Source organism: Meleagris gallopavo, chromosome 7 (assembly GCF_000146605.3).
Source record: "Meleagris gallopavo isolate NT-WF06-2002-E0010 breed Aviagen turkey brand Nicholas breeding stock chromosome 7, Turkey_5.1, whole genome shotgun sequence".
NCBI classification, from domain to species: Eukaryota; Metazoa; Chordata; class Aves; order Galliformes; family Phasianidae; genus Meleagris; species Meleagris gallopavo.
This window is the reverse complement of record NC_015017.2, coordinates 2,471,866-2,489,930: the sequence shown is the minus strand read 5'-3', so window position 1 is coordinate 2,489,930 and position 18,065 is coordinate 2,471,866. Positions and strand designations below refer to the sequence as shown.

Genomic DNA, 18,065 nt, shown 5'->3' with positions numbered 1-18,065 from the left:
ATCTGGATCCCATTTGCAGCGGCCGGTACCGCGCCAGCCGCCTCCCCCGGCCCCGCTCAGAGCCGCGGCGGCCGCCTGTCGGGGAACCAGAGCATCCCGAGCGGCCCGACGAGGAAGGCGAAGGGAAGCGGGGACGCTGAGCGGCACCGGCGGGGCCACAGAAAGGTGCTTCGGAAGGGGAGAACCCCGGGATAAGCGATCTGTTTTGGGGGTTCACTCAGGGGTAAGTGCCGCCGTGCGTGCGGGAGCTCGTAGCTTGCGCTCGCCTCCCTTCGTGGCTGCTGCTTTTTTTAACGGGGGAAAGGTTCAAAGCGTTTTAGGCAAAACTCAGAGCAGGAAGGGCAAAAGTGTTGGAGGAAAGCTGTGTTTTCGCTTTCAGTCTGCAGGGAAAAGCAGTGCTGCAACAGGCTTGTAAAGCAGGGCACCCCAGGAACCTCCATGTAGAGCCGGAGTACTGCAGGTGCATGGGGATGCTCTGGGGAGCACAGAATTGAATTAAACTCACTTAAACCCAACGGGGTTTCTCTACGGGTGTTTGCCTTCTATGCTTTGACATCACTGCTGCAGCAGCTTGGTAGGGTGGGAGCACAGAAGAGCTCAGGAGGGGGTGTCTATGGAGCTGGAGACCAAAAAGGATGCTTAGGGGTGTGCTGCTAGGGATGTGGTCTGTGGGGCTGCCTGGGCACGGCAATGTGCCAACGGCATGCATGGGATCCAACAAGGTCTCCAAGAGGAATAGGGACAACCTAAGGACGTTTCTCAGTGCATCTTCCCCAGGATCATCCCCGTTTTGGAGTTGTTTGAGGCAGCCCTCATCTTTCCTGCCCACAGGCAAGAAGGATGCACTAACAAAGACTTGCCCACTCTATGTGGGTCCTGCTGCTGGGCTTGTCCCCTGCAACGGGGCCATCATCTCCTGGTCATCTGTATAAAAATTTGCTAAAATCACCTTTTCTCCCTAAGGGAAGGGCTCTTCAGCCCAACACAGAGCCATCCCCCCTTTCCCTTCATAGTCCCCTCACCCTCAGCTCCCTGAGATGTTTCAGGCGGCAGTGCTCTCACCAAAGGGAGGCAGTGACTAATGGAGGAGACATCCCACCACCCTCTCCCCTCTGCAGAGCCCTCCCTTCCCAAACCCAGCCTGGTTGTGGCCAAACTGGTTTCCTGACCAGGCACAGAGGCCAAAAGGGGCTGGAGAGGAGGTGGCCAAAGCCACTTTCCTTCCAGCAGGCGCAAAGGGGAAACTCATTCCTGGTGATGATTCATAGGGTCTCCCAGGGGAGAGACTCTGCATTTTTCAAACTTCTGGCTTTACCCGATTACCAATTAAAAATTACCAATTAAAAATTATACATTGGTATGGATGGTCAGATAATTGCCATGTTCAAGTAGTTCTGCTGCAGGGGAACAACCAGTTTGGGAGTTTTGTGGAGGCCAAAGCATCCCCAAGGGCACAGGGATGGAGCAGGACGCCTCCCTAGCACCATCCCTCAACTCACCAGTGTGGACCTTAGGAACCAGGCTTTTCAATCCCTTTTGGATACAGATTTGGACAGATTTACCCTCTTTGCAGACAGGTTCACTAACTTTGGGAGGCAGGTGGTTTCTCTGCAACAGGAGCAGCATGCCCCATGTCATTCAGTTAATTCATTCATTCCATACCTCTGCACTTCTCAGCAAACCCTCCGTGAGTTTTGAAACACGCTCACAATTTTCCATTCAAAGCATCATCTCCCCTTGCTTTCAGGGTGAGCTAAACCAACCCCCATTGCAACCAGGAGAGAAACGTTTCTTTCCTAACTTCTGAGACGTGCCTGTTTGGGAACATCCTATTCCTTACATCACTGCAAACTCTGGCCAACCTCAGATTATCCCCTCGTTGCTTTCGTGCTTGACTTGCAATGGGGACCATCCTGCTCTCTGCAGGGCCAGGTTCTGGCTGGCATTGCATGAATCATGGCCAGCCTGCTGCCCACGTGCCCATCATTTTTTCCACCTTTTTTTAAGTGCTCTGTGTTCCACATTAAGGGGATGATTTGTCTGAGCAGAGAGGCACTGGGAGGCTTATGTTACCCTACATAAAGAGTCATTGATCTTTGAGGGAGTATCCTCATATTTTTTTTTCCCCCAGCAAATGCTGCCTTTCCTCTTATTAACAACCCTATTTTAGTCTCTGTCTTTAAGTAGGGGAAAACAAGCAGATTTTAAACCAATTGCATAGTTATAAGAACAGAAATGAGTATGCAATTCATATGAGATGCTGGCATGCTGGGTGTGATATGAAGGCAGCATAGCCCTGGAGTTTTGCTAACTGCTGGTCAGAACTAAACAGGTTTGCAAAAGCAGGAGGATTTTCCATGCTTTTTGGGCTGGGTTGCTCAAGTCTACATTGGTGGGAAGAAACATTTTCAGAAGCAGCCCTCACTTTTCCAGCGCCATCAATGCCAAGCGGCAGCAGCAAAGAAGTGACCCACCCTACACACACAAAGCAGGGATTTAGGGCCCCACAATTGCTTTTATTCAAGGGATTTTTGGGGAAGAGCCTTCAAGCTGGACAGGAAAACGGGACCACGTGTAACTTGCTCTGGGACAGCATCCCAAAGGCTGGCCAGCACCCATCTGCATCTACACGTGACACACATTGCATTCCTATATGCACTGAAGCCATAGACACCTCCTCCCCCCCCCCCTTGAAAGGCAGCCAGCCCAGCTGAGAGGCATATGCAACAAATCAAAGCGATATGTAAAAGCTGGAGTAATTCTTTCCTGCCTTTTATGTTTTGCTTTTTAAAGCCTACTCATCTCATCTGCTTCGAGCTTCTTTGGATTTTAATTATGCTCTGGTGAGAGAAATGCACACAAGTGGATGATTCGTAGGAAGCTCGAAGCCCCCACACAAATATAGAATGATGTGAGATGTTCAACTTATTGCATACTTGTCTGTGCATAAAGCAGAACATAGCTGCTGGGGAAAATATTTAAGGAAATCATTGCGTTAGTGGCAGAAAGGGTTGCCTTTTGAAAGCATTATTGGTAACAGATGTATATCTTCTGATGAAATGGAGGAGATGCTGTTGCAACCAGAGGTCACCACACACTGCATCAGCTCGAGGCAGACCAAAAAACTGCAGATTACTGAATAGCACACCAGTCCTTTTGACCACATAGGAATTATTAACAGATAGATTCTCCAGAGTTCCTTAGCAGCTCAGAAAGCTCTTTGCCCTCCCAGAAGCACTCCAGCTTCAGGCTTTTCAGTCTTGCTTCCAGGCTTATAGGGGTTATATTGAAAGCTCTGCTGGAGATTCCACACACCCAGGACTGTGAGAAACTTTCCATTGAGAAAATCAGTGATAAATTCATGATGAAAGTAACTTGCCCAGATAGCAAACCAGAAGAATACATTTGCAGAATGGACACCTGTCAGCAACCACAAAATTAACTTGAACTGCCTTAAATTCACGTTCCCTGCTTTTGTCCTTCACCTCCTGCAAGCTGAATCCACCTACAGTTTCTGTGGAGAGCAGGAAGTGTAGGAAGAGGGGTAGAAAAATGGAACAGAGTAGGTTATACCTTGCACTTTGCCCAAACAAACCAAGCAGCCCTACCCAAGAAACAAAAATCACATCATCCACCTCTTCCACCTAGCAAGAGACTTACTGTTTGCTCTATCAGATGAAACCTGAGCAGTGCTTTTGCTTCTTCTCCGTAGCCACCTCCTCACCCAGCACCTCCCCTTGCATTGTGGCTGGGGATAAGGAAGAACCCTGTTAGGGAACAACTGTGCTTAAAGACTCCTCTTCTCCTTGAGTGGTCAATCAGTCTCTAGCAGACACCTGCCCTCAAACATTTCTCTGCCTCTCTCCTTCTAGATAACCAGGATATTAAGATGGCTTTGAAAAAGTGTGATGCTAGAGGGATTAATGCAGCTGTGTTAACCAACAGGGCTCTCGCTGACATGTAACCAAAAATACAGCGATCACAGAGGGAGCTGGAAATAGATCCTCTAAGGATTAAAACGGAACAGAAGGCAATTAAAAAGAACAGCCAGCATATTACTGCTTGAAAAATATATCCTAATTCTAAGCTGGCTGAATCAAATCAAACAAACCTGAGACTGAGTGTTGCTCCAGCAGAGTGAGTTGGGCAAGGTTATCTCACAGTGTCCTTTGGGTGCTGCCTAGTTTTCTCATCCCTGGGGGCAAAGGACTGAGGTGTGAGTGAGGGGCAGTGTCCATCAGAGCAAGATTTCTGTCACTAGAGGCACTGGGAGGTTTGGCTTGGGCTCCAGTAGCTGGGGAGATGGATGGTGGCCAGATAACAAGGCATTTTTTTGGACTATAAATGATAGAGATACCCCAGCTGCAGCTGTTGCCTCTATTAATTGAAGAGTTGCCAATAATAGGGAAGCCTCGTCCTGTCTTAAGTAATCTTGCATGCTAGCTGCTGGCTCTGGGTGCCTATTAAACAGCTCTCCATCTGGTGTTATTATTGTCATACACAACAGTAGGAGGAGAGTCAGGGCCTGCCTTCTACTACGAGTGCTTTTGGTTGTGCTCCTGGCTGTGCCAGGTTTGCCATTCATGCATCTTGCAAGGCTTCTCTGAAAGGGCAGGCTGTTGAACTCTCTGAGACTCTCCTAGTTGCTTGGACTGATGGAGCTGGAAGCAATGGCTATGAGAAAACTGATCTTCTTCCTTCTCAGTGATGACCCGGTTAACAGCTTGGTGTATTTGAATCACTTTTGGCTCATTTGAATAATTGAGCTCCTTTTGGGGAATGAGAAGTATTATATCACTGTGCTCCCTTCTGGGAGGATATTTGCTCAGTGAAGCAAGAGTTTCTTCATATCCAAGCCTACAGAGCTGGTTTTTGCTCTGTAGGCTTGGATGTGTGGATTAAATAATAAATTGGCCATCACTATGACAACAGATACACAACTTCCCTGAAGGAGGCATTGTTTCAGAAGGTTTTCCAGGTGGATCAAAGATAAGAAACGTCCATAAATTATATTTTGGCTCCGGCACATAAAATATTAATCTTGGTGCCTTTCCAAAATGTGGTCAGCCAGCACAGGCTATTCCACCGCCGGGGCTGCGAGCTTGAGGGAGTCCAAGGGCTTTTTGCTGTATAGCCAGAACATGTGGCTCGCTTGGACCTGGGATAATTAAGTTTCCATTTGTAGCTTTGGGAGAGCTGAAAAGGTGAAATGAGGCAAAGAGGGGCGTTCAGGAGGATCTGCCTTCTGCAAAAATTCAAATAAGGAGCAGTAACAGCAGGAAAGTGTGCTTTGCCCAGATGTTTTGACTAGTGCCCTGTGGGCAAGGAGAGGGTGGCCAGATATTTTGGTTGTTGAATCATCAGAGAAGAAATCGAGGCTGACCATTTGCCAATATACTCAGCATTACCTGGGCAGTACAGGTGAGAAGCCATCTATGCCCTACAGTGATGACTGGATATCAATGGTGGGAATGACTGTTCTTCTACAATAAAGAACCTGACCAGCATTAAAATCATTTTCCCCTACCAAAACATCACAAAACCACACAGTTTGACTTTTCTATCCCATCTCATCTGTTTCATTCCAGGCACATGTGTAGAATCATAGAATATCCCAAGTTGGAAGGGATCCATAAGGATTATCAAATCCAGGTCCTGGCTCTGTACAGGACCACCTAAAAATCAGACTATATGACTGATCACAGTCACACAGAGGGTGGTGAGGCACTGGAACAGGTTGCCCAAGGAGGCTGTGAATGCCCCGTCTCTGGAGGCATTGGATGTGGCTCTGGGCAGCCTGGTCTGGTGGACCCTGCACATAGCAGGGGGTTGAAACTGGATGAGCATTGTGGTCCTTTTCAACACAGGCCATTCTAGGATTCTATGGTTCTATGAACCTCCTGCACTGACATCTTGTAGGAGGTGGGATGGCTATCAGTATTCATTAACAATAAGGTATTTAATAACGACCAGGCTTTTAACCCCGTTCTCCCTCTCCCTTAGGTCTCACACCAGGTGCTTTGAAACAAGGAGAATAAAAAGGAAAACTGAAACAAAAGAACAGAATGAGGAAACACCGACATTTGCCCCTTGCGGCAATACTTGGCCTCCTGCTCTCAGGCTTTTGCTCAGTTGGTGCCCAGCAGCAAGCAGGTAAGACAAGACCCATTACTGACCACAGTCGTCCACGAGCACGCTGCTCTCTCGCTCCGAGATGTTTGCACTGTTTGGTTTTTAATGTGCATGTTGATGGTACACTGTGGTTTACCTCCTGCTACTCCAGTCCCGTTGGGCTGACCTCAGAGCCTGGACCTTCCCCAGCATGTTGCTAGCCAGCGGGCCAGCTCCAGGATGCTCTGCGTGGCCGGGGTGCGGGATGTGGGGTTTTGCCCCAGCGTGACCCCAAATGGGTTTCTTCCAGGGCAGGGCTGTTCTGGCCTCCTTGCATGCGTATGAGCGTGGGAAGCGGAGGGGAGATGCGAGATGAGCGCTGCCACCAACCCACAGGGAGCTGCTGGGTTTCTAGGAGGTGCCGGCACCCTTTGGAGTGGAGCTCATGGCACTGGGTTGAGGAGGAATGCTTGTGCTGACTGCTAGAAAATCCTAAACCCCATCTGTTTTTTTAAAGCTGTCAGAAACGTTGCCGTGGCTGATATAATATTTCTAGTGGATTCCTCTTGGAACATTGGGAAGGAGCACTTCCAACTCGTTCGAGAGTTTCTGTATGATGTTGTAAAGGCTTTAGATGTGGGAGGAAATGATTTCCGTTTTGCACTGGTCCAGTTCAGCGGAAACCCACACACAGAGTTCCAGTTAAATACGTACCCCTCTAACCAAGATGTGCTCTCCCATATCGCGAATATGCCTTACATGGGGGGAGGCAGCAAGACTGGAAAAGGATTAGAGTACCTAATCGAGAACCATCTCACTAAAGCTGCTGGAAGCAGAGCGAGTGAAGGCGTTCCCCAGGTTATTATAGTGTTAACGGACGGACAATCCCAGGATGATGTGGCTCTGCCATCATCTGTCCTTAAATCGGCCCATGTAAACATGATTGCGGTCGGCGTGCAGGATGCGGTGGAAGGGGAGTTAAAGGAGATAGCGAGCCGACCCTTCGATACCCACCTTTTCAACATAGAGAATTTTACCGCTCTCCATGGCATAGTTGGAGATTTAGTGGCAAGTGTCCGTACCTCCATGACTCCAGAAAAGGCTGGAGCTAAAGGACTGGTTAAAGACATCACAGGTAATGGCCGACTGCTGTGCTCTGTCCTGGCCGTGCTGGTGGTTCCCGTCAGCATGGCGACTGCTGGTGCTGCACTGTGTGAAGCCTTTGTAAGTGCGGACTGAGATGGATGGTCAGAGGTTTAAAAACAAAGGTTTGAAGCGTATGGCCCTGTGCTTGTACTTGTACTCCACGGTTTGCAAACAGAGCTGAAATTCCTGTTGCAGGAGGCAGTGCAGGAGCCCTGTCATGGGCAGTGGCCCCTTGGAGACATCCTTCTGCACTCACGGCACAGAAATGCAAGCTTAGGGCTTCTGCAGAGCTCTTAAATCGCTTCATCCCTTACACTCCCCAGTAGGGAAATAGGAGAGAAACACATCAGCTCTGGTGTCAAACCAAAGCCCTCTGTGGGCTGCACAGCTCCCTGCTGGCTGCAGGGACATGGGATGGGATGTTCCCTTGCAGCTGGTGGGGCAGTGGAAAATGAGGTCTGTGCAGGGGACCCCAGGGACGTGGTGGGATGCAGGCATCACAAACTGAGATGCTATCATAGCCTGGAGCAGCACAGAGTTGACGTGCCAGGGATTTGGTCCCCCTCCCCAAGACCTCATGAGTCCTCTAGGTTTGGAAGATGTAGCTTCCACACAGCCCTGCGAGTACAGAGGGTTCTTGGGAGACCGTATTCCCACTGACAGTGTGGGGTGGCTTTAGAAAGCCCCATTATTTTTCCTGTTTCAGCCGAAGACAGCAAAAGCAGTGCTTGCTGAGAGTAGGTTGGGTGAAAGCTCCATCTCAGCCAGTCCACAGACCTCACTTCTCCTCTGCTTGGAGAAAGCATGCGGTTTCACAGTCCCTTTTTGCCATGCCACTCAGTTGCCTTCTATCCAAGCTGGTGACTCCCACCTGCTTTAACTTCTCTGCATTCTGCACTGGCTTCAAGGGATTCCTTGACCACAATTTGCCAGGAAAAGATAAGAGAGCCTTCCTCTGTCCCTCCTCTTGTTTATGAAATGGCAGTGTGTAAAGGGCCTTCTGAGCAGCTTTGTTGTGTTTCAAAACAGAAGTCCAAGAGATCAAACCTTTCTTTTTATTCCTGAGACTCCATCTGAAGGTCAATAGCTTGTGGGGTGATGTAAGGCAATGGCAGTGTGATGAGGTGTAACATTAATCCTCTGTGTTGTCTTGTCTGATTAACCCTCACGCCACCCCACTGGGTGCTCTCCATCACTGCATGACACCAAGCGACACCAAAAGGCTGTGTTCACATGTGCTGTTGGTTTTTTTTTTGTGTGCAGTGTGCTTGACAGGGCAAATATCCAGGTCACGTGAAAGCCACAGGGAAGGAAAGGAGCTCCCCCAGAAAGAAGATGTAATATTCACCATTTCTAAGTAAACATGCTGATACATGTGCTAAAGGAATGCCATATATGATGTGCTGACAGTGCTGCAGAGGCTGTTCAGCATCATCATTGTGAAGGGCCACAGTGCTTCCCTGCTGAAACCAATAGGGGAATTTGTCCTTGGAGGCTGGCTGTCCTCCTCTGGGACATGCCAGCAGGTAACAGATGTCCCAAGTTTCAGATGCTTCTTTAAATGCTATAAAGGCAAATTCCCACTTCATGTACATTGGGAAGCACTTCCAAGTTCATTTTTACTGAGAGATATTCTTTGTAAGCCTTCCCATCCCCTCCTGTGTCACGAAATTTAAGCTAATCCTACTGTTGCAGTTTTGTCCCAGCACACTCTGCCTGAGCTCTCTATGGAGTATCATTAAATATGTAAAAAGATGTTACATTGCATGACAGTATGTGGTGTGCAAAGCGTGTTGCAATTAATAGTTTGCCTAAGAGCTGAGGAAATCATTCTTTCAGCTGCTAACTCCATGTAGCATTGATATGTGTAGAAATGCCATGGATGTTACCCTAGGAATGAACCTGAATGTAAAGAAATAATGTGAAAGAAAGCCAACCAGTCCCGTAGTATTTCCAATATAGAGTACCAGAACTGTTGGTCTGTGGCAGTCCCCAGAGCTGACTGGCGTAAGTATGAAAGTCAGCCCTGTGTTTGCCCTGGTGTATTCATTAAACCTGAACTGTCTGTCTCATCTGATCCTTCTTGCTTAGTTGTGTAACAAGCATGCGTTCATTTGTCCTCCAGCACCGTCTTGTTCCATAAATGTGCACTGAAGTACAAGAGTTTTTACGGTGATGACAAATTATCCAACACACTTGTTTCATAAACACTGTTTTCTCAGAGAGCAACCTGTGATGATGTGATGATGCCCACTGGTGTCTGAAACGCCATTCCTCAGGGTATCTGAAGCAGCACTCTGTACTTCGAGATTTCTCTTCCCTTTGTGTTATAAAAGTGGAGCGTGAGCATCCTAACCACAAACGGCACAGCAAAGCCAACCCTAAGCACTCTCACAGCTCTTGACTCAGCAGTGGAAAAGAATTCCAGAGCCCTTTGCAATTCTGAACTGTGTTGGTGTTCTCCAAGCTGGTGTTGGCCATTGAATTGGCCTAGGGAATTGGTGACTCCTTGGAGAGCCTTTTCCTTTGCTGCTGGGATCGCACAGTTGAGTCTCTTGGTGGCATTGTGGTGCATGAGAACGTTTACTAGAACAGCAGCTACACAGTTGCCAAAAAATGATGGATGATGCTCATTGCAATGACTGCACGTTTATTCCTGGCTCTGCTAAACTATGGGCCAGTTTTGCTGCCAGGCTCACCTTCAGCTTTCAAAAACCAAAAGCCAGATTTCCAAACATGGCTTGTCAGTCATTTGCAAATGATCTGAAGTTTGATTTGTTGATGAGATTGGAGAATGGTAGCATGGAACCACTTGAGCATGCTTTGGGGTCTTCTTCCCCTGCCTATTGAGTGCATACAACTCGTGGTGATGTGGATGGTAAAGTCACTTGAGAAAAAGAAGGAAGAGCAGACACCAGGCCATTTTGGGTCTGCTTCGGTAAGTCTCACAGAAAAAAAATGCCTCCCCCCTCAACAACCATGCTAATGCCATATAAAAGTGTTGTTTGGTGTGTGCATATTCTCAGCAGATGCTTGTGATCATCTGGGTATAGTCGCAACGAATAGAGTTGGATAATTGTGTCATGACTGATTTCATCACCGTTTTAACCTGATTCTGCATTCCTTGATTGAATATGAAGTGTCCATATGAAAAAGCACAGATCAGACATATCTACTGATAATCAGTGCATCTGTGCAAAGCAATTAACGCAAGACAGCATTTGTGTGGCATGTGTCGATAATTGTATGGGTCAGTTTGATGGACAGATATCATTGTGCATATGCTGGACAGCTGGTAAAAGAATTGCAGAGCAAGAACAGCAACCAAAACGTTTCCAGTTGTTTCTTACAGCTGCGTTTCAAATAACACTTACATATGCTGGGAAAAGACAATATATTCAGCCACCGTTTTTAAAAAGCAAAAGAGCAGAATTGCAAAAGAGAGGCTGAAACTTTCCATGTAACAGGTAAATAATGGCTTTTTCTTAAAAAAGAAAAGAAAAGGACTACAGTGAGGAAAAGGCCCTGTGAATGTTACTGTTGTCCCCCAGTATCTGCAGTGTGAATTGCCACCAAAATCCACCGTTTCCTTTGACTCTGTCAGTTCAAATATTTGGACCCCCGACAGGACGGGGTACGGATGGAGTGGATCTAGATTTTCAACAATAGTGTTTTGCTGAGTTTTCTCCTCACGTGTCAGAAGCACAGATGCCCAAGGGACAGCAGCCATGAGCTCAGGCTGCGCTCAACCCTGGAGCAGATGCTGGGGCTGGAACTCGTATTCAATCAGAATGCAGAACTAAGAGGCAAACGTCACCTCATTGAACACGTGTTTTGTTTTCTCATTTTCTTGTTTCTTACTGGTTTTCCACGAAACATGTCAGAACACTGTACGACTGCATGTAATCACTCATTTTTAATGCTTTCACCTTTTGCATTTCTTTTTTTCAAGCTCAAGAGTCTGCTGACCTTATTTTCCTTATTGACGGATCAAACAACATCGGAAGTGTCAATTTTCAAGCCATACGCGATTTCCTTGTAAATTTGATTGAAAGCCTCAGAGTTGGAGCTCAGCAGATACACATTGGGGTGGTGCAGTATAGTGATCAACCCAGAACCGAGTTCGCTTTGAACAGCTACTCCACAAAAGCGGATGTTCTGGATGCCGTCAAGGCACTCAGTTTCCGCGGTGGCAAGGAAGCTAACACTGGTGCAGCACTGGAGTATGTGGTGGAGAACCTCTTCACCCAGGCAGGAGGCAGCAGGATAGAGGAAGCGGTGCCTCAGATCTTAGTGCTGATAAGTGGTGGAGAGTCTAGCGATGATATCCGAGAGGGCTTGTTAGCGGTGAAGCAAGCTAGTATATTTTCGTTTAGCATTGGGGTCCTGAATGCTGACAGTGCAGAGCTGCAGCAGATTGCTACTGATGGAAGCTTCGCATTTACTGCCCTGGATATCCGTAACCTTGCTGCTCTTCGAGAATTATTACTGCCCAACATTGTTGGAGTGGCCCAAAGACTCATTTTGTTAGAGGCCCCAACCATTGTGACTGAAGGTATGTATGCCTTTCTGGACTGTTGCATTTTGATGAATTTTGCACGCTTTAAAAACAATTTTTACTTTTTGCATTGCATCTCTCTGATCTGATTTTGGAGAAAATGTGCAGCTAATGTGCAGCAACTCGTTTGATCAGTGGGTTATCTTTTGAAAACCTGTGTCTATAAAAGGCATGGCATGGGGTTTTAAAGAATACTGTATAAAAAGGCTCGTATAATCCTTACTGTGATATCTAAAGGTATAAAAAGGCTCATGTAATCTTTATTACTGTATCTCAGCGCTCCTGGAAGTAAATACTGCAGTGTGTTTGGCTCTGAGAACACTTATGTCAGATAAGCTTACATTATGTGTCAGTAGAAAGTGGCATCAGAAGGATGGGGAAGCTAATAGGGATGTAAGATGGATCCCTGCCTCCAGCACTTGAATCACCTACTTCATTGAAACTATGCACCAGCCTTGGGAGAAGGGTAAAAATGTGCACTGAGGCCTCTATAGAGGGTTTTGTGTCACTGGGCTTAAAAGAAAAACAACCCTTAGTTCTTCTGAAGTGAAATCCCTTCTTTGCCTATCGTATGTTTCCCCTTCAGTCTCTAATCTGAGTTTGCAGCATTCCACCAGGCCATGGAAGAACAAAAAGTCCATATTCCACTGAGGTCGCTTTGTCACTCTAAGTCATTATGACCATTATTTCTGATCTAGCGTGATCTTGGGGGCAGTAGAATAACAAATATCTGGGATTTATATGCTGGATTTATGGAGCACGTATGTGATTAAGAGTTTCTCACACTGTGATTTTACAGCTCAGCTACATGTAGTGGTAGTGAGCCTTATGAAAGATCCAACACATTATGTTTTCAGAGGCCCCTGGGAAAGGCCAGGCTAGAGTTCCTGCACATAATCACCAGAATGCTTAATGCAAACAACACTTCTGGGATTTGTGTTTCAGTCTGGAGTTCTGTACGTACCGTTCAACTCATGATGGATGTTAACCTATAAAGATGCATCCCAGATGTCTTCTCTAATCTATGTCTAAACGTGTTTGCTATCTCGTGGCTCAAACCAAAGGGAGGAATTTGCCTAAAAGATCATTTTATGACCTTGCCTTCGTTATTTCTGGAAGGAACAAAGATAACCTGTCCTTGTGGCATTCCACAAGTGTCACGTTTACCTAAATAAATTGAAATGTGCAAGTCTAGCTAAAATGCATGTGCCAGCACCCAAGCGTGTCAACGGAAATCCCCTCTTCTGCCCCACTGATCCTAACGCTGTTCAAATCCCAGCAACTGGGTTGTTTGCTGGGACAGGAATCTTTAGTTCAAAATTATTTCCAAAGCTTTGAGCTTTTGAAATTGAAGTTTTCAATTTGGTAATTGGAAAATACTCGGATTAGTAATGTGGGCACATCTGATTTCTTCTGCGCTTGGAATATTTCCACTTCCAACTCTAGTTCGTTTGCAGAAGGTGCTGCAACAGCCAGTGCAATCATATATATATAGCTGGATCAGCTAAATAGAGAAGGTGGTGTTCTCCAAGGAACTTCGGGGAATTTCCTTTCCCTAGCATCCATTTGGATGGATCTGCTCAATTCACATTGATGCCTTGGATGTCTGCAGTGTAAAGCAGTGGTTTGAGATGTTCAGTGCATCTGGAACAGGATACCAAGCCCATGGAGATGCCAAGCATTCCTGTCAAATACACAAGTCATCTTGCTTCACTTTAGCTCTGGGGCTGCACACTAGTCCTCTGGGGATGAATGAGTCTCCCAAAGTGCCCTTCTGCCTCTCTCCACTTTCTCTTAGCTATACAGCAGAAGATAAGGCATTTCACCAAAGATAACAGAGATGGCACTGAGAAGGAATCTCTGCAGGGTCAGGTTTGATGGGGACGTCTTCAGACATTCCTAGGGGATTGCAATAATCTTGAAAGTCCAAGATAGTGCTTTGGTCCCAACCCATTTGAAATTCCTGGCAGTCTTGCCATTAATTTCACTGGGTGCTACATAAGAACCCATGAGAGCTTTCCCTACTTTTTTTTTGCTTTGTTTCCATTGGAATTAACACCACAGGGTCTTTCTTCCTGCTGGTTTTGGGGTCAGTTCTTGAATTCCTCTTCTCTAAGGAAATGTATTGCAGGATTTGAGAGAACTGAGAAGAATTAATAGAGGAGGGAGCTGTTCCTTCATGGCTTCTCTTGTCTTTGAAAAGCCCCTTTGATGTTTTCCACAGACTTCTATATAAAGTCAAAAGTTCCCAGGGTCTCCATTTTTGGGTATCTGCTGCTGAAAAGCTAAGAAAGCACTATATTCATCTTTTCTGGATGACACAAAACAGGGATTTCAGGCGCTGTTCTCTGCTTGGAAAGTTTCCTGTATTCAGCCCTCTTCCCCTTGGAGTAATTGATGAGGAAAAAACCTGTCCAAGGGGATAAATACTGGATGTATCCTGGCTCTGGGAAGGGGAATGCTCAAACAAATCCTTGTTCCTGTGTGAGTAGCTCTGTTTGGACAGCCTGGGTGGTCAACACACTGCTAGCCCGTGGCACTGGCAGTTCAAGTCAGGTTGTAGCTTGGGGTGGGAGCTCTCATTCACTTCACATGGAGTTTCATCACTTTTTTTTTATCTGAAACGACCACACCAGGCTATTCTGTGCTTCAAATTTTGATGATCAGTCCTTCTTCAAACAATTTCCATCTGGTCTCTGGGTGTGAGGGGCATTTGCAAGGCTCATGCTTGCCAACAGAGGCAAGTCTCTCAGGACAGGCACATTGCAGAAGCTGTCTCCAGCTGTAAATCACTCCTTGGGGTAGCGCAGTCCTACAGTACTTGTCCATCATCAGAAACCCGATGGAGACCAGCCTCCCCAGGCAAAAAATGGCCTTTGTGAGCACTGCTTTCTGCAGCCAGCTGGTGTCTGGCCAAGGAGGACTGCAGCCAATGCTTTGTTCTTTGTTCGTATCCAAAGTAAATAGCCTCCATGCAGAGGAGCCCTGATGGGATGAAGGATTGCCCTTTTCCATCTGGGCAGGGCGTTCTGTTTGCTACCACTTACCCTGAGCAGTGCGAGGTCCTAATGGCTGGGTCTCAGCTTCCCTGGGGCTGTGCATTGAGCTTGGGAGATGATGGATAGAAGTGGGTTGTTTGAAAGATGGTGTTATCTCCCATCATGATCCCATATAACAAGTGCTTTTGTCATAACAAGTGTTGGTCTTGTTAAAATTCATTGCTGCATCATGTACGTCTGGTGTATTAAATATGATGGTGTTTTGGTTCCAGTGCTGCACAAGTTTTTTGGTGTTTTTTTTTTCCCCCTAACAATCTTCTTTCAAACTAATCCAGAGAACTGGAAAGCTAAATGTGCCCTTTCTTCATCCTATTCTATCATCCATAATACAGTTTCAGAGATTACAACCTAGGATATCTATTTTGCTAAACACATGGCAAGCAGAATAGAATTCAGCTCTTCCATGACTGGACTGGCTGTGCCAAGAAAAACCATAGCTTGTTTTTGTTAGATAAGGAATAAGATGTATGACACGAAGACCCAAAGTCCAGGTATGTTGAGTAAGCAGAGATTATTATTTACTTGTGTCACTGCTCTTGTGAATCCAGTCCTTTTGAGATCAAACCACTCTCAGGTTTTATTCAGATAGCTCTACTGCAGACTGAGGAGCATCACCAGATTATTTTGCCTCACGTTCCAGCTAACTGCCAAGATTTCTCCTGAATTTTTGCACTTTTCTTGTTTTGGTTTGTATAAGCATTTTAGTATTTTTATAAACAATTTAAGTCTCGCAGCTCTTCAGTGTTTTCGAAATGGGAAACACTTAAGCAGATTTCTTGCTACTCCCTTCCTAGAACCCAAGTAACAATTCTTTAGTGTTTATTTATTTATTTTTTTAAGTAAGAAAGACCGTTAAAAGGTACGAAAAGTAACAGTCCCACAAACAAATAGTAAGTCCTAAATCTTGCTGGGCTGTTGACATAGAATTTATGCAGATAGTGTAGTGGAAGACTTCACTGATGTTATATTCATGTGTGTGTATCATTACTTGCAGTTATTGAAGTGAACAAGAAGGATATAGTCTTCCTGATAGATGGCTCAACAGCTTTGGGGACTGGCCCCTTTAACTCAATTCGTGATTTCGTTGCCAAAATCGTCCAAAGGCTGGAGGTTGGACCCGACCTGATCCAAGTCGCGGTGGCTCAGTATGCAGACACTGTGAGGCCAGAGTTTTATTTTAACACCCATCAGAACAGAAAGGATGTGATGGCTAACGTGAAGAAAATGAAGCTCATGGGTGGTACGGCCCTCAACACTGGCTCAGCACTGGACTTTGTGAGGAACAACTTCTTCACCAGTGCTGCCGGGTGTAGGATGGAGGAAGGAGTGCTGCCCATGCTGGTACTCATCACTGGTGGTAAGTCCATGGATGCTGTTGAGCAAGCTGCAGCAGAGATGAAAAGGAACCGGATAGTGATCCTTGCCGTTGGGTCGAGAAACGCTGACATGGCAGAACTCCAAGAAATTGCTCATGAGAGAGATTTTGTGTTCAACCCAAATGACTTCCGCCTTCAGTTCATGCAAGCCATTCTTCCTGAGGTGCTGTCACCCATCCGGACGCTCTCTGGAGGAATGATTATCCATGAAACACCATCAGGTAATTGATTATCTTGTTCTAATTAGAGCGATTTTTATAAATTGATCGGCTTGTATTTTGTTACATGCAGAGGTAACATGAAAAAGCATGAAGAACATTTCGGCATAGCTAAATATTGTCTCTTTGATTTGCAGAATGTGCATGAACAGACAGATAAACGGGTAGCATGCTTGTCGTGATAACTTTGCTATTCCTTCCTGGGGACTTTGTCCCAGACCATATTAGTCACCAGCCTTCAAAGCCTGGATGCAAAAGAGGAACATTACTAGTTAGGTACTCAGATCATACACTGGAGGTTTTTGCTTTCCCTTAGGATGTGTGTAACCAATGGATAGGACACTTTGACTATCATCATCTCTTCCCCAGCTTGAAAATCATCAAATAGTGGATATATAGTCAAGAAACCTTGATTTTTTTCTCTTAGTGTAAATAAAACAAGAACATTTGCTCATGGAGATGTTCAGAGAAAGCTAGCCTGACACTGTTGGCCAGAAACAGCTGCTTTCATAACATATTTATAGTTTTCTTACCAACATTTATTCAGCCCATGCCTTAAGAGGCACATGAGACTGCTGCAGTGTTGACTTTAATTTAATCTGCAGTGTTGACTTTAATTTAATCTGTTTAGAAGATGATCCAAAGCCCTGTGAAACCAATGTATTCTTTTTACTTGCTATTTCCATTGACATCAGTAGACTTTTGGAAGAAATCCAGAAGGTAGAGTCACGTCTTCCGAGGCAGTTTCCTGGTATTTCAGGAGGTTTTTAATCTGTATAGAGATTTTATACCAAATTTCTCAGGGTTTGTCCCCAGTAGAGATGCTTGACGTTGAATTCTTGTTGTGCTAGGTCACATTTGAGCCTTGCAATTCTGTCCCATGGCATATGGACATCAGTAAAACAAGACTTTGTCCAGCTTCCAGTAAGGCCAGTAGTGAGATTCCTGTTGGCTTAAGTGGGTGTTGAACCATCCATGCTGTTGTTTTTTAAATAATTCAAAATTACAAACCACAGATTTTTTGAAAGAGTCCTTTAAAAAAAACTGAAGTCTATGACTGACCTATATGAAGAGTAGACATTTTAAAATCAGTTAGCTGATACTTGTCCTTAATTAAGATGAATATCACGGAGCTCATCATTTAATAAACTTTTCTCAGAGCATGTTTCCTGCTAATACAGTTTTGCATGGCTGTGTAACAAAACTGACATTTTTATTTTTGCAATGCAAATTAAAAATGTTCCTACACCTTCTTGCTCTTTGCAATTTACTCATGCAGCTTTTGTTTTCTTTTCTACTCCTTTTATTGTTCTGAACTCACAGCTACACACATGCACAATAAGCAAATAAATATCTCCCACTCTGTAAACAGACCATCGTTAATAACGTAACTGAATTTGACACTGGGCAGTCTGTTAGATTTCAACTAGAGTACCTAAAGATATCCTCTCACCTTGGGCCTTGAATGAAACTGTGCTGGGAAGAAAAGCTCATCATCTCCCATCTGGAGATGATGTATTAAGAGCAAAAAGCACACAGGGAGAACCTGCAGCATCTTAAGGGTGACAATGCAGATCTGCAACTCTGGGCTCAGTCA

General features: G+C 45.6%; 1 protein-coding gene across 14 annotated transcripts in view; it reads left to right on the top strand.

Moving 5' to 3' along the window:
- The first annotated feature begins 6 nt into the window (after window positions 1-6).
- COL6A3 (collagen type VI alpha 3 chain) overlaps window positions 7-18,065 on the top strand; it is a 53,876-nt gene continuing 35,817 nt past the window's right edge. For 8 of the 14 annotated variants that reach the window (XM_010713248.3, XM_010713250.3, XM_003207369.4 and 5 more), the window contains exons 1-5: window positions 7-223; window positions 6,004-6,153; window positions 6,629-7,246; window positions 11,210-11,812; window positions 15,869-16,471. In XM_010713248.3, coding sequence (XP_010711550.1) covers window positions 6,066-6,153; window positions 6,629-7,246; window positions 11,210-11,812; window positions 15,869-16,471 — 1,912 coding nt within the window. In that variant the 5' untranslated portion in view covers window positions 7-223; window positions 6,004-6,065. The remainder of the gene's footprint in view (window positions 224-6,003; window positions 6,154-6,628; window positions 7,247-11,209; window positions 11,813-15,868; window positions 16,472-18,065) is intronic. The other 6 variants (XM_019616865.2, XM_010713249.3, XM_010713254.3 and 3 more) reach the window with 4 other exon arrangements.